Below are 15,372 nucleotides of genomic sequence, written 5' to 3' on the forward strand. Positions count from 1 at the left end.
AGCCATGGGAGGGATTTGAGCAGGGGAGTGACATAGTTAACTTTGCATTTTAAATAGATGCTCTGACGGGTGTGCTGAAAACAGATGGGAGGAGGAAGAGACTGGAGATGCTAAATTTGGCAGGAACGATGGTCGCCTTAGCCAGGGGAGGTGGCAGAGGAGATGGTGAGAAGTGAGTAGATTCCAGAGATGTGTGGAAGGTAAAACGAACCATTTATTGGGCCCTGAGCTAAGTGCATTACAGTGACTATCTTGTTTAATCAGTGCAACAATCCTCTAAGTATCATTTTAAATTATTTTACCTGTCCAAAGTCATACAGGAACAAATATCAGAGGTGAGATTCAAATTCAAGCAATTGAATGCCAAAACCCATGCTCTTCCCCTGAAAAGGCAATAACTGAAGTACCCATTACATATTCCATATTTGTGTGAATTTGAGTGTGAGTGTGTTTGTTTAAAAAACAAAAAAACATAGGTATACATTCAGATGGTTCAAAGTTCAAAAGTACAAAGGGGTGTAAAGTGAAAGTTTCCCTTCTCTCTGGAGGCAACCCGTTGTATCAAATATCTTTTATATAGTTATAGGATGCCGTACTGATAAGTTAGCACAGTGGCTAAGAGTAACAGGTGCTGGAGCCAAACTTCCTGGGTTCAAATCCTAGTTCCACCACTTACCACCTGTTCAAATCTTAGTTCTACCACCTACCAACTGTGTGACCTTAGGAAAATTCCTTCAGCTCTCTGCACCTTAGTTTAGTCAGCTATAAAATGAGGATAGTAGTAGTACCTGACTCATAGGGCTGTTGTGAGGATTGATTGATTGAGTGAGTGATGGCTGCATTGGGTCTCCGTTGCTGCATGTGGGCTTTCTCTAGTTGCGGAGAGCGGGGGCTACTTTTCATTGTAGTGCACAGGCTTTTCATTGTGGTGTCTTCTCTTGTTGAGGAGCACAGGCTCTAGGCGCACAGGCTTCAGTAGTTGTGGCACATGGGCTCAGTAGTTGTGGCTCATGGGCTTACTTGCTCTGTGGCATGTGGGATCTTCCCAGACCAGGGATCGAACCCGTGTCCTCTGCTTTGGCAGGTGGATTCTTAACCACTCTGCCACCAGGGAAGTCCCTGTTGTGAGGATTTAAATGAGTGATATATGGGAAGCTCACAGAACAGCCACAATTTAAAACGTTAGCTGTTCTCTCTATAATTGATATAATGCTTCCCTTCTATTTGTACACAATTCCCACATAATTTGGCATCTTGCATTTCTTACTTAACTAAGTATCTTGGCTATCATTACACAGCTCCATATTATGAGTAATGACAGCTACATAGTACTCCATTTTGCGGCTCTACCTGAGTTTTTTTAAACAGGCCACCAGTAATGAGCATTTGGGGAGTGTCCACACTTTACAAACAGTGCTGCAGTGTATTATCTTATACATACTTCTTTTAGCACATGTTTGAATCTCTCTGTAAGACAAATTCCTAGAAATGTAAACGCTGAGCCACATATATGGACTTATTAGTTTGCTACATTTTGCCAAATTACCCTCTACAGAAGTTATACCAATTTAACTTCCACTGGCAATGTATGAGAATACTTGTTTCTGGCCAACTGCTAATACTGAGCATTATCAAACTTCTTTATATTCACCACCCTCAAAGATGAAAAACAGTGTCTTAGTAGCTTTTATAGGCATTCCTTTTAGTATGAGTGAGGTTGAGCATCTTAAATTCCAGCTGTATTTATCCATTGGATTTTGCCACATGGCAATTGCCATTGACCTTGGTGGGCCTAGTTTTAGTAGCATGAAGGAGGCGTAGTCCAATTAAGAGAGGACTAAGGAATAAACAGGACGTAAAAAGTTGAGAGTTGGAGTAGGCAACACTTTGACTAAGGAAGAGCGAAATACGGGAAATGGTTGGAGGGGGAGGGTTGTTTTTTTTTAAGTGCTTAAAATGCAGATGAGAAGAAACCCTCAAGACCCTGAACCATGTTTAAATTGCAGGGACTTTGGGCACTGCCAATAACTAGCTGGGCGACCTTGTATAAGTCGCTTAACCTCTCTGGGGACTAATTTTCCTCACCAGTAAAAATGGGGCGAATAGTCCCTACCACGTAGGGATGTTCTAAGGCTTAAATAAGTGAACACATTCAACAGTTCAGCAAACGGCCTGGCAAATTGTCCTACTGTAGGACCCAACGGCCCACCTCCCCAGATCTCTAGCTGTGTTTTCAGAGATAACGACCTTCTGAAAGCATTTTCACGGTTCCAGCCTCTGCAGCCTCTGGACTGGAATGGCTGCCTGCGAGGTTTAGACACGGCCGCTGTGCGCAGGCGCGCGCGGCGAGCGAGGCGGGGGCGCGAGGGGCGGAGCTGCGGCCCCCTGGGCTGTTCCGACGATCGCGCACCGCCCCCTCCGCGCCCAGCGCCCGCCCTTGCTAGCAGGCGCCTCCCGCCCCCCGCATTGCTGATGCTGCTGCTGGCCGACATGGACGTGGTGAATCAGGTACGCGTTCCAGCACCGCGGACAGAGCCCGCCGCTGGCCGGCCTCCTCGCCGGGGTCGCTGCGAATCCGCCGACTCTAAGAGGTGGTGGCCAGAATCCTAGCAGCGGACACCCGGTCCCCGGCGCTGGGGCTGGGGTCTGCGGCAGGCGAGGGGAGGAAAGGGGAGGTGGAGAAAAGAAGGAGTGCGCCCTTTGCCGCAGCGAGGGCCGTCCTCACTGCCGCAGCGGGGGCCGCCAGAAGCCAGTTCCTTACGGGCGACCGGGAAGGAAGAAGGGGTCTTGGAGCCAGGGTATGGGCAAGGAGGGAGGGGAGGGGAGAGTAGAAGGAAGATGGGGGGTGCTGCAGATGAGCTAGGAAATAGAGCGACAGAAGGCGTGGGGGCGGGGGTGAAGGGGAGGGCTGACACCTGCCCCTTCCAAACAGAGATGGTACCCTGATAGACGACCACCTCTTCCCCCAGAGCAGACCAAGGGGGACGATCAGTTTCGCTTCTCCCAAACCCCTAGTCCCCCTTCCCCCAGCACATATGCAGTGAAGCCATGTCCTAGCCCTCCTCCACCTTAATCAAATCAGTCCAGACCCTCTCTGCCATCGAACTCTTCTTCACCACCTCAGAACCTCGCCCATCTCTAACCAGGACTAACCCCTCCCCATCCTCATCACCTCAGACACCCCACCACCGTCATCTGACTCACCTTTACCGCTGCAGATCCCTCCCCCACCCTAGCAAACCCGACTCCCTCCCTATTATGACTCACCTTCACCATCCAAGACCCCTTCCCCCACCCTAATGAACCCCAACTCCTTCCTCACTCTCTCCACCCGATCCCCTTCACCATCTGACTCACCTTTACCTTTTCAGACCTTCTCCCCTTCCCTAACTAGTCCTGACTCCATCCCCATCTTACTCACCCCTGACGCCCTCTGCCATCTATCTCACCATCTCCCCAGACGTCCCCACCAGCCCTGAACCCCGGGGACCTTCTCTCAGAGACCCTGAGCTCACACCTTCCCCAAAGTGTCACTTTCTCCTTTTCACCGCCTCTCCAAACGTCACTCCCTCCCAGAGATCACATGCCTTATCCCCAGGGGTCATTGCCTGGTGGCCTTGTCCCCCACCTCCCTCTCCATCCCCAACAACCCCACCCCTCCCCACCGTTTCTCTCCTCAGCTGGTGGCCGGGGGTCAGTTCCGGGTGGTCAAGGAGCCCCTCGGCTTTGTGAAGGTGCTGCAATGGGTGAGTGTGGTCTGGGCTGTGGGGAGAAAGAGGGAGGTAGTGGGGTCTGGAAGAGCAGGGATGGAGTAGGGATAAGGAGGGAGGGATGGATGGGTGGGGGGGGGCAGAAGGGGGTGGGGGAATTGGGCTCCTGGGTGAAGTCCCAGGGGGTTGGGGCCAGAGAACAGATGGGCTGTGATGTGACGCCACATAAGGCCAAGGGTACCCCCATTCTCAAGTGGAAGATTGCGACGTCCTACTTCCTCTCCTGAGGTGAGAGAGGGGCAGGGGAGGTGGAGACTGAAGCTGGTTGCTGCAGGGAGAGACGAAAAGCCAGAGAAACCCAGAGACAGTGAAGGAGACAGAGAGAATGGGAGATTGGGAATGATGGAGACAGAGATGGAAATACCAGGAAAAAAGTGATATGGAGATGGGAGAGAAACAAACAGAAAGAGACAAAGAAAAGGGAGACAGAGAAAGATGCACAGAGAACAGAGATGCAAAGAGAAACAGACACAGGAAGAGAGGAAGAGAAATGCGGTGGGGGAGAGAAAGAGACAGAGGGAGAAGAAGAGACCCTCCGGGAAAAGAGAAAAGGAGAAACCGATAAACAGAAGGAGAGGCAGGAGGGAGACAGAGAGAGCACCATAGAGATAATGTCAGAGACAGAGCAGGGAGATAGAAACAGACAGACCAAGAAACAGAAAGACACACACACACACACACAAACATTCAGAGAGAGAGAGAGAAGAGGCAGAAAGAGACACACATAGATACTAGAGAGGCAGAGAGAGAAACAGAGATACAGAGAGACAGAGACATCTGAGAAAGACAAAGACATATTGAGAAACAGAGACAGAGAGATACCGAGGGAAACAGACACAGAGAACAACAGAGACAGGCAGAATACAGAGAGAGACAAAGACAGAGACAGAAATAGACTGAGACAGAATAAGGGGAATCAGAGCATTATTGAGAGGTAGAAACCAAGAGAGACACTGGGAGAAAGACTGGAAGAGATAGCCACACCCCTCTAATCAGCTTGTCCTTGGGCCTCGCTGAGCCCTGATTAGGGGGTGGGGGTGGGGACCAGTCCATCTGCTGCTGCCTATGCTGGGCCCCATCTGTCCAGAGGAGGGCAGCCCCATCCCACGTGCACACAGGCTCACCGTGGCCATCCCCATCCCTGCTGCCCAAGGTCTTTGCCATCTTCGCCTTTGCCACATGCGGCAGTTACAGTGGGGAGCTCCAGCTGAGTGTGGACTGTGCCAACAAGACCAAGAGTGACCTCAACATCGAGGTCGAATTCGAGTACCCCTTCAGGTGTGCCCCCACACTAGCCCACCCCTGGGATCCTGACAGACCTGGGATGGGGGTGGGGGGTGGGACCGGCCAACACCTCCTCCCCAGCGGCTCCTGCCCAGCCCCAACCTCGGGAGACCACACCCACTCAGATCACTGCGCATGCACTGAGCACCTACCTTGTGCCTGGCACTCCTCTGGACATCTAGGACACGTGGTGACCAAGACAGGCATAGGCTGTTGCCCTCTGGCTGTGTTCTAGTGAAGAGGAGGGGCAGGAGACTGGCAATAAACAAGATTCAAAATTATATATATATATATATATATATATATATATATATGCACACATATATATATCCTTAAGGCAGTAGGTGCTCAATTAATGTTAGCCAATATTATTATTTAATTCCCATTCGTTCATCCCATACACAGTTTTTCAGAACCTATTGTATGTCAGGTACTGCTGAAAGTGCTGGGGATATAACAGTGAACAAAACAGACCAAGCTCCCTACCCTCATGGAGCCAACATTATAACAAATAAACAAATGACTAAAGAGGATAATTGCAGATTGGGAGAAATCCAAGGAGGGCATCTTCATGCAGAGTTTTATGATAAAGAATAATGAGGGGGTGCTGCTTAGCCATGGGGAAGGATTAAGCCAAATTAAACAGTTCTGAGAGTTATTGAGCTCATACCGTGTGCCGGGTGCTAGGTACACAAGAGTGAGCACAAGCAGGCAAGGTTGCTGCACTCATGGGGAGGCTTACCTCCTAGGAATGGGAAGACAGAGACCCACAGACACAATTTCAATAGAGGCTCCTGAGGCTCCTCCACTACTAGGACAAATCACATAACTGCTCTGGGTCTCCATTTCTTCATCTGTGAAAGGGGATAATAATACCCACCTTACAGGGTTATGATAAATATTAAATGAATTAATATTTGTAAAATGCTTAGCACGGTGCCAGGCACACAAGAAGCGCTCCATAAGTGTTTGTTAAAATAAGGAAAATAAATAAGTTTAAAGGACTCAGGAAAGAGATCAGGGATTGAGTTGGAAATTAGGGATTTTTGAGCACTAAGGGTAAATGTAGGCTCAGGGGATCACCCAGGGTGAGAGGCAAGACTGAAGAGAAGATAGGCCAGCGCAGGGCCTGAGCAATAATCAAAAGAAAAGGGGGTACCAGGGAGGCGTGGTCTGAGAGGCTGGGGAAGGGGGGGATGACAACCAGGGATCCACCAGTTCACAGAAGCCAAGAGAGTTTGGGGAAGGAGTGGGAGCTGCAGCATGGGATACTGCTGAGAGCAGGCCCTTTGGGGATCTAGAAGACCAGAAAAATCTGTGGACACCCCAACTCCTCCCATGTCTAGGACCTCGGGTGCTGAGGATCTGCCCTTCACCCCCAAGCCTCCCAGGGGAAAAAAATCTTTGCCCTGTGTCCCCCTGACCAACCCTGCCACTGCCCCAATAATCCCCCCCAAAGACCCCTCATTCCCCCTAGAAACCCAGAAACTTAAACCCAGCTCCAACTCCTAGCTCCATCATTTAGCAGCCATGCAGCCCTGTGCAAGTAACTTAGCCTTGCAGAGCTTCGGTTTGTTCATCTGTAAAACAGGTATAATAATGCCTGCTTTAGAGAATTGTGGGGGAGGGTCATTAAGTGAAGAAATTATGTAAAATTATGTAAAATGGAGGTGATCAATAAGTGTAAGCCCTTCCCTTAGGGCCTTTGCTATACAAGGGCACTGGCACCATTTGGATCCTGCCCCCCAACCTGAGGCCAGAGCTCTGGGACTTCACCCTGCTCTTTCTCTCCACGCACGTTCCTCCTTATGACCCCTCTTCCATCACACCATAGGAAAGGCCTTAGCCTCACATGCCTTCCCAGTCTACAGCTCCCCCCCACCCCCGCCCACACCTCACATACACGAATCCTGTTCCAGCATCCCTTCTACCCTCCTGTCTTTCTGTCTGTCTCCTCCTATTTTATAGTCCCTGGGCTCTCCTCTGCTATGTACACATTTGTTTTTCTCTTGGGGACCTGAAGTGAGGTGGGGAGAAGAGTCAACATGACGTAAGGGGAAAAACACAAGGTTCAGATTCCAACTCTGTCATTCCTATACAAGCTGTGTGACTTTAGGCAAGTTAATGCGTTTCTCGGAGCCTCTGTTTCTGCCTCCATATACTTCATTTAATAAACATTTATTGAGCGCCTACTATGTGGCAGCACTGTTCCAGGCCTTAAGGGTACAACACTGAACAAAACAAAGGAAAAAGCCCTGCCCTCTTGTAGTTACAAGAAAAAACAAGGAAAAAAGTAAAATACATGGTATGTCAGCTGGGGTATCACAGCTACAGAGAAAATGGAGCAAAGAAGGGGGCTAAGGAGTGCTGGGAGGGAATGGTTAGATTTAATTAAATAGATCAGGGAAGACCTCACTGAGAAGGTGACTAGTGGAGCAAAGCTTGAAGGAGAAGAGCATTCCAGTGCAAAAATCCTAGGGTGGGAGGGTGCCTGGTATGTTCTATGAATAACCAAGGGGCCAAAGTACCTAGGTTGGAGTGAGGGCTGAGTAATACCTATTTCACCAGCATGCTCTCAGCAATCAATGAAATGTGACTGGTACACAGTAGGTGCTCGTGAATGGTTATTTCCTCCTCTTCCTGGGACCTTGTCAGAATCTGGGGGACACCCATGACTGGGCAGGGGGGAGGGGAGGGAGTTCTTAGGGCCTGGGCCACACCTGCCCACCTCTCTCCACAGGCTGTACCAAGTGTACTTTGAGGCACCCACCTGCCAAGGGGACCCTAAAAATATCTTCCTCGTGGGGGACTACTCCTCATCGGCTGAATTCTTTGTCACCGTGGCCGTATTTGCCTTCCTCTACTCCATGGGGGCTCTGGCTACCTACATCTTCCTGCAGAACAAGTACCGAGAGAACAACAAAGGGCCCATGCTGGTGAGTTCCCACAGCCATTCGTATGCATACAGGGGCCAGGGGACATGGAGCCTTAGAGACACAGCCATGTTCAGAGGCCACGTCAAATCCCAGACAGGCCCACATGCAAGCGGCCCTGATAACAGCCGCACACATTACTGCTGCTGCTGCTATGAGCATCAGAGACACCGAATCAGAGTGACAGGGACACACCCACAGCCCACACAGAATCCCAGACACCTGGAAACTTGCCACCTCTCACAAAACCCTACAGTCTAGATGAAAGAAAGCAGCACACAGAGGTTCATTGTGACAATCATGCTTGTCATCACACCACACAGACACACTGATTCCTACACAGCTGTACTCATACACCCTCATCCCAGACACAAAATGACACAAATTCCCACATTCAGATAAAAGTGGAAAGACACACTACTTTCCACAGACTTGGCAACCATCTCACAGAATCACACACACACACACACACACACACGCACACACACACACACCACATACCACAGTCACACTCCCACACCCTCTGTCACATACACATACATGCACAGACAAGCCCAAGCTAGGAGGGCCACCTTCAAGTGAGTGTTGGGGGCTTCAAGAGCTGGAAAGGCAGGGGAGAGACAAGCCTCTTCTGGGAGACGCCCCTCCCAAGAAAGCCTGTGATCTGAGGAGGCCCCACAGCCCAGCATGAAGCAGCCCACTCATGGTGCCATCTCCCTCCCCCCTGCCCGGCCTAGGACTTTCTGGCCACGGCAGTGTTCGCCTTCATGTGGCTGGTTAGCTCGTCGGCCTGGGCCAAGGGGCTGTCAGATGTGAAGATGGCCACGGACCCAGAGAACATTATCAAGGGGATGCCTGTCTGCCACCAGACGGGGAATACATGCAAGGAGCTGAGGGACCCTGTGACCTCTGGCCTCAACACCTCGGTGGTAAGCCCTGGGAAGCTGGCTGGGCCAGCTGGGGAGGGTGGCTGGGAAACTTAGTCTGGCATGGGGAGTGGTGGAGAGAGAGAATGAGAGGAGAATTCAGAGGAAATCCAAGAGGGCTCCCTGGAGGAGGCATGCCAACAACAGAGCCTTGTAGGATGAGATAGCAATTGTAACCACTGTGACACCACAGACTGTCCCCAAAAGGGGAACGTGAGATCTTCTGTCCAGTTAGGTTTGGGAGACCTGGATCACAGGCTCAGCCTAGTCATGTAGAATCTCTGGCAACTCAGTAAGTACCCTCTTGGGACCTGTTTCCTTATATGCAAAATGAAAGAATAACTTGAAATGTTTCCCGTATGGACGCCCCCTACTGGCCAGAGTCAGACTGAGCTCAAATCCGAGCTCTGCCACTTGCAAGCTCTAGGACCTGAAACTAGTTACTCAGCTTCTCAGGCCTCAGTTTGAGCATATAAATTGAAAATAAGAGGTCCTGCTCCAAAGTTAAGTAGTGAACTAATAACATACAAAGTGCTTAGAAAAGGGCCTGGCACATGGTAAGTCGTATACAAGTGTTACAGATCCTCAGATTCCAACTCTTTTTTTGTCAATTGCTGGCTACGACAGATCTAAGATCTAAGCCACTAAGCCTCTGTGCACCTCAGTTTCCTCAGCTGTAAAATGGAAATATTACTTTCCGTCCCCAAACTGAATTACATTGTATATATTTATACAAATGTATATATTTGTTTTAATATAAAAGCGTATATTTATATACTTTATACATGGGTATTTATACATATATTTGTATATACATATGTATGTGTATATATGCATCCATTAGCGGTATATCTACGTATTTAATAAAAATTTATGCTTAGCATTTTACTATATATTACAAAATTAGGTTTACTATATTTTGTACATGTATAAACGTGTACATATGCAAATACATAAACACATATATGCAATACTGATATATCTCAACATCCCCGGGAATCTGAATTCTAACACGCCCCACGCCCCCCTCCCCACCAAGGTGATTTTTGTGCACATTGACATTCATGCGCTGGGACTCGGAGGGTCAGGGTCTCGGAAACCACCACTATCCCGGGGCCCGCGAATCCAAGCCCAACGCAAGCGGCCTCGATGTTCCCCGGGGCCGCCAGGGCAATGGGCGCAGGACAACAGCCGAGCTTTGTCTCCCCGCAGGTGTTTGGCTTCCTGAACCTGGTGCTCTGGGTCGGCAACCTGTGGTTCGTGTTCAAGGAGACAGGCTGGGCCGCCCCATTCCTGCGCGCTCCTCCCGGCGCCCCCGAGAAGCAACCGGCGCCCGGGGATGCCTACGGCGAGGCAGGCTACGGGCAGGGCCCCGGCGGGTACGGGCCCCAGGACTCCTACGGGCCCCAGGGCGGCTATCAGCCTGACTACGGGCAGCCCGCCGGTGGCGGTGGCGGTGGCTACGGGCCTCAGGGCGACTACGGGCAGCAAGGCTATGGCCCTCAGGGTGCGCCCACCTCCTTCTCCAATCAGATGTAGTCTGGTGAGTGACAGACAGGCGGGGCGGCCAAGGAGGGTTCATGATCCTTTCATGGGCGGGTTAGTGAACCAATAGGAGTAGGACACTGGCCGGACAGGTAAGGATGGGAATTTGAAGGAGCCAATAGAGAGGCGGAGCTACGTGCTAGGGGCGAAAAACTAGCCAATGGTGGAGAGCAGAAGAGTGGTGTTTGAAAATAGGCAGAATGAAAAGCCAATGGGAGAGAGGTAGAAGTGCTGCTCTGAGGGAAGGGAGGGGAGAGAGAAGTGGGCAGAGCAACCAATGAAAGTAGGGAATAACAGGAGGACTTGCGTAGTGGGAAATCCGCTGGGCGCAGGAGCCTTGGAGGGAAGAAGAGGTGGGTCTTATCCAATACGTTATGATAAGGCCAATAGATGATGAGGGTAAACGGGCTTGGATCATGAAGGTCAGACAAGATCACTAATCCGAAGGAGGTGACAGATCCGCCACCTCTCCGCAACCCTGGAGGCGAGGGAGGTAGTGTGGAATTTCAAAGAAGAAAAGGGCCCGGGCGGAGCGGGGCGGGGTGGGGGTGGGGGGCGCATAGGAAAGTCTTGCCGGCCTTCTTGTTGGGCCTCAAAAGAGAAGCGAGGTTTCCCTCAAATGTGAGGGGGGAAGACGGGGAGTAGAGGCAGGCTGATGGCGTTAGAGGGGAAAGGCAAGGAGGTGGCAACACATGGGTGGAGGTAGCTTCTGGCACTTGGCCAGGATGGCAAGGGCAGGGAGGAGTTTATCAGGCATCCCATATCTAATTCACTAAAAATTCCTGTTGGCTCTACCTTCAAAATATATCCATAATCTTCCCACTGTCCCCCTGGACCTCTTCACTGGTTTCCACCCCCATTCCCATTATATTCTGCTCATGGCGTGGGAAACGATCCTGTTAAATCCTAAATCACTCCACGACCCTCCTATGCTCAGAGCTCAGAGCTCTACCGGGGCTCCCATCTCACTCAGATTAAAAGCCAAAGCCAAAACTATGACCCACGAGGCCCTACACAATCTAGCCCCACCCTTCACTCCTCTGACCTCTCACCTCCAACCACTCCCCCGCACTCTGTTCCAGCCACACTGGCCACATCAACGTACCAGGCACAGTGCAACTTCACAGTCTTGGTACTTGCTTTCCCCCTGGAGTTTCACACCCACGCACACTGATAACCTTACCTGGCCAACTCCTTACAAGTCCCTTTTCTTACCTCTCCCTGTGCTTTTCTTTATCACAGTCTGTAATTATTAGTTTATATGTTTATTGACTGTCTCTTCTACTAGACTAGGGGATGTGACCATGACTAATTTATGCTATAGACACATCACCTAGAGCACTACTAATGGTAAGAAACATTTATTGAGGAAATAAAAGAAACAACACAGCATGAGACATTTTACTATCATTTTACTCTTCTTCTCTGCTTAAAATCTCCAGTTGATTTATACCTTATCCAGAGTCAAAGCTGAAGTCCTCACAACCTTGTCTACAAGCTCCTATGTGACCCCATTACCTACCTCTCGGACATCACCTCCTACCATTCTCACTTGCTCACTCCACTGAAGCCCCACTGATCTCCTTGCTGTTCCTCAAACACACTAGATGTGGTCCCACCCCAGGGCCTTTGCACTGGCTGCGCTCCCTACCCGGAATGCTCTTCCCTCCAGTTATCTGCGTGGCTCATTCCCTCACCTCCTTAAGTCTTTATTCCAATGTCACTTCTTCAATGAGGTCTTCTCTGACTACCTACTTACTACAGCAACCTTTCTTCCCCTACTGTCACTCCTAATCCCCCTCGCCCCAGTCTACTTTTTGTTTTTCCATTTCACTTATTATCACCTTATGTCATACTAGATAACTTATTTATACATCATGGTAATTGTTTAAGTCTTTCTCCCTTGCTACAATGTAAGCTCCACAAAGATAAGGATCTTTGCTCTGCTCAATATAGTTTACCACCAATGAGGAGTACAGTACCTGTTAACAGACTTTTTTGGATTGGGAGAAGGGGAAACCATACTTTCTTTGGTACCTAATCTAGTGAAGGCAAGGTATATCTTCCCAGCAGGGGCAGCTGGGATGAAGCTGACCCCAAGACTATAAGTGAAGGAAGAAGGAAGGAAAAAAGGTCATGGCAGGCAGTGGGTGAAGCCAGGGCAGAGGCATAGCAGCCCAGCCCTTCCCTAAAGGCACCACCTGTGTCTGGACCCCCTCTCCTTTTGTATCTTTTGTCTCCACAGGTCAGTGCAGCCCGGGAGGACCCCGTTGGTAGGCAAGAGCTCAGGAGAAGGACTGCCCCCCGTTCCCATCCCTACACCCCAGGTCTCCACCCCTCAAACCAGGAGACCCTTAACTGTCTTTGCTGTTTATATATATATATATATATATATAATATATAAATATCTATTTATCTGTCTGAGCCCTGCCCCCACTCCACTCCCCTTATGCATTAGGGACCCGATCTTGCATGGGCCCCTCTCTTACCCCTACCCCTTCCCCTTCATCCTTTGGCCCCTCTCTGTTCCCTGGCCCTGTGCCCTGAGGTTGGGGGGCTCTGTAAGGGGGACAGGGAGGAGACAGAAGGCTGTGTGGGGAGGGTGGGTGTGAGTTCAGGCTCTCCCCTCTCTCCCTCCCCTCCTCCCAACTCGGGCCTTGATTCCTCTAGCAATGCCTGAACAGGGGCCATTAGGGAAAATGCAACTCTGAAGAGAGGAGAAAGGCAGAGGCTGGGGGAGCTTGGGACCCAAGGTGGTCTTGGAGAGGACCTCTAGAATGAACAGGGCTAGTAAGCAGAGGGGTTGGGTTCCAGACATACTGGATCTGGAGTCTGAAGAAGAAGGGTGCCCTACAGCATTCTAGAATGGGGCTTAGAAGGAAGCTGAAGGTGTGGTCCTAGAAGGGGTGGAGCTTTGGGTGAGGCAGCGGGTGGGCCCACAGTGGGCAGGGGTTGGAGTAGGACAGGGTTCTATGGAAGGAGTGTGACTTGGGACCTGGACACTTGGTTTGGAAAAACGCTAAGGGCGTGGTTCTAGAAGGGGTGGGGCTTGAAGCAGGCTGTGGGTGAGGCCCCAGAGTGGGCGGGCCTTGGATTGGGACCAGAATCTATGGAAGGGGTGTGGCTTTGAACACTCCGAGAGACAGAGTTTGATTCTAAAGGGGGCCGACCTTGGGCAAGGCAAGAAGTGGAGTTCAGGAATGGGCCAAACTTGGAGTGAGGTCGTGGTCCATGTTCTAGACAGTTCAGGACTTAGAGTGGGGCGTGCATGGTGGTTTCTGAAGGAGCAGCCCCGGCCCCGCAAAGGAGCAGTGAAGAAAATGTGTTTTAAAGTGGTTGGGCTTGGCAGTGGGGAGGGCGAGGTGAGAGGCTTGGTTAGGAGCTGAGGGATGGGTTTCGTTAGGGGTAGGGGGGAATATCCTTGGCCAAGGCTGGGGACTGAGGAGGCCTGGAAAGAGCTGAGAGATAAGACTTGGAGGGTAAGGGGTGGGATCCAGAGAGAGGCACCCCCCACACCCTTGCCTACCCCGAGATGGGACAGCTAGGCAATCAGAGGACAGAGCCAAAGGGTCTGTGGGGCCGACCTACCCTTCTCCACCCCCCCCCCGGCCTCCTCCCTCCCTCCACATCCCCATCCGTCCCGGAGTGGTTGGAGGCCCGGTCTGGAGCCCCTATCCTGCACCCTCTGCTGTGTCTGTGACGTCGGTAGTGCCTGTGCTTGTGTGTTGCCATTTTGTCTGGCTGTGGCCCCTCCCCCTCCTCTCCAGACCCCCACCCTTTCCCATGCCCTTCGGTATTGTTTGAAGACTCCATCCCCGAGAAGGAAAAAATATGATTAATTCTTCTCCCCTAAATAAACTCCTCAACCACCTAGTCCACACGGCTCTTACTTCTCAGTGTGTCTTTTTGGAGGGGGGAGAGAAAGATGGGGAAGAGGAGGCGAGAGGAAGCTCCGCCTCTGACCTGCTGGACACCGTTCGAGTCACCCCACCATTTTCGGCCCCTCCAACAGTGTTTTGCTGAGCCCTATCCTCTGTGAAGCCTCTCGCCTGCCGATCATTCTAAGTCACTCTCTGAGTAGCCCTGACAACTGCCCCACTACTGGCTACCGAATGCCCAGTCTTTCTAGGGTTCGGTTCTAATTCTGGTCCCTTAGCCATGCCCCTTCCCAGCCCCTGTGGAGCCCTGTCCTTGAATCCCCAAACGGTTCAAAGGGAGACTTCCCTCTAGCCAGCCGCCTCGCATTCTTCAGACCCTGATGTCTCTCTATTTCCTTGTCTCTGGTCCAGCTGGAGAACCGGGAGACCGACTAGGCTGCAAGGCCGGGAGGCGGGGCACCAAGGTGACTCGTTAGTTCTTTCATTCACTCCCTATAACCTGTCTCAGGCTCCTCCCTGGGGCAGGGAGGGGCGGGAAGTGACCAGGATGTGCGTAATGGGGCGCGGTGGGGATGGGGGGTGAAGTCCCCGGCGCCCACGATGAAGGGCCCGGCTGACCGCCGCCACCGCGGTGCCTAATTAGAGACCCTGGCCGGGCACCGGAGTTCTGGCTGTGTGCCGGGGACCCCCTCCTCCCAGCCCCGAGGCATAGCGAAGCCTGAGAGCGCGGAGAGACTCCTAGCTCAGGGAATGAGCTCAGGGAAAGAATCACTGGAGAGAGAAAAGTGAGAGCAGGGGAGGGAAGGCTTGAAAATCTATTTCTCGGGACTTAGGGGGCATCGCAGCTGGGCCTGTAAAGATGGGGAGCGAACAGGGAAGAGGGCCTCGGAACCTGGCCGGTAACTTTAACCCCCTCTGGCTCTGAAAACGGATGAGAACAGGGACGTGGGGCGGGGACATAAGATCGAGCTCTCTGATGGGGTGAGGGAGCACCAGCTGGGGCTGCGATGGGGCTTGGGACCATTCTTGCAGCATT

General features: G+C 51.4%; 1 protein-coding gene across 1 annotated transcript; it reads left to right on the forward strand.

Moving 5' to 3' along the window:
• The first annotated feature begins 2,417 nt into the window (after positions 1–2,417).
• On the forward strand, positions 2,418–14,331 carry SYP (synaptophysin). Its single transcript, XM_067724675.1, has 7 exons — positions 2,418–2,508; positions 3,681–3,746; positions 4,924–5,048; positions 7,795–7,990; positions 8,725–8,916; positions 10,126–10,456; positions 12,704–14,331. Exons 1-6 carry the CDS (start codon positions 2,473–2,475, stop codon positions 10,450–10,452), a joined length of 942 nt encoding a protein of 313 aa, XP_067580776.1. The 5' UTR covers positions 2,418–2,472; the 3' UTR covers positions 10,453–10,456; positions 12,704–14,331.
• Positions 14,332–15,372: the final 1,041 nt, after the last annotated feature.

Source organism: Pseudorca crassidens, chromosome X (genome assembly GCF_039906515.1).
Source record: "Pseudorca crassidens isolate mPseCra1 chromosome X, mPseCra1.hap1, whole genome shotgun sequence".
In the NCBI taxonomy this organism is placed as follows: Eukaryota; Metazoa; Chordata; class Mammalia; order Artiodactyla; family Delphinidae; genus Pseudorca; species Pseudorca crassidens.

What these genes read in the sequence shown, in the direction of transcription:
- SYP (XM_067724675.1), top strand. Translation starts at nt 2,473, where the DNA reads ATGCTGCTGCTGGCCGACATGGACGTGGTGAATCAG. An exon ending in ACATGGACGTGGTGAATCAG is followed by an intron (nt 2,509 to 3,680) that starts GTACGCGTTCCA and finishes TTCTCTCCTCAG; the next exon opens with CTGGTGGCCGGGGGTCAGTT. An exon ending in CTGGCCTCAACACCTCGGTG is followed by an intron (nt 8,917 to 10,125) that starts GTAAGCCCTGGG and finishes GTCTCCCCGCAG; the next exon opens with GTGTTTGGCTTCCTGAACCT.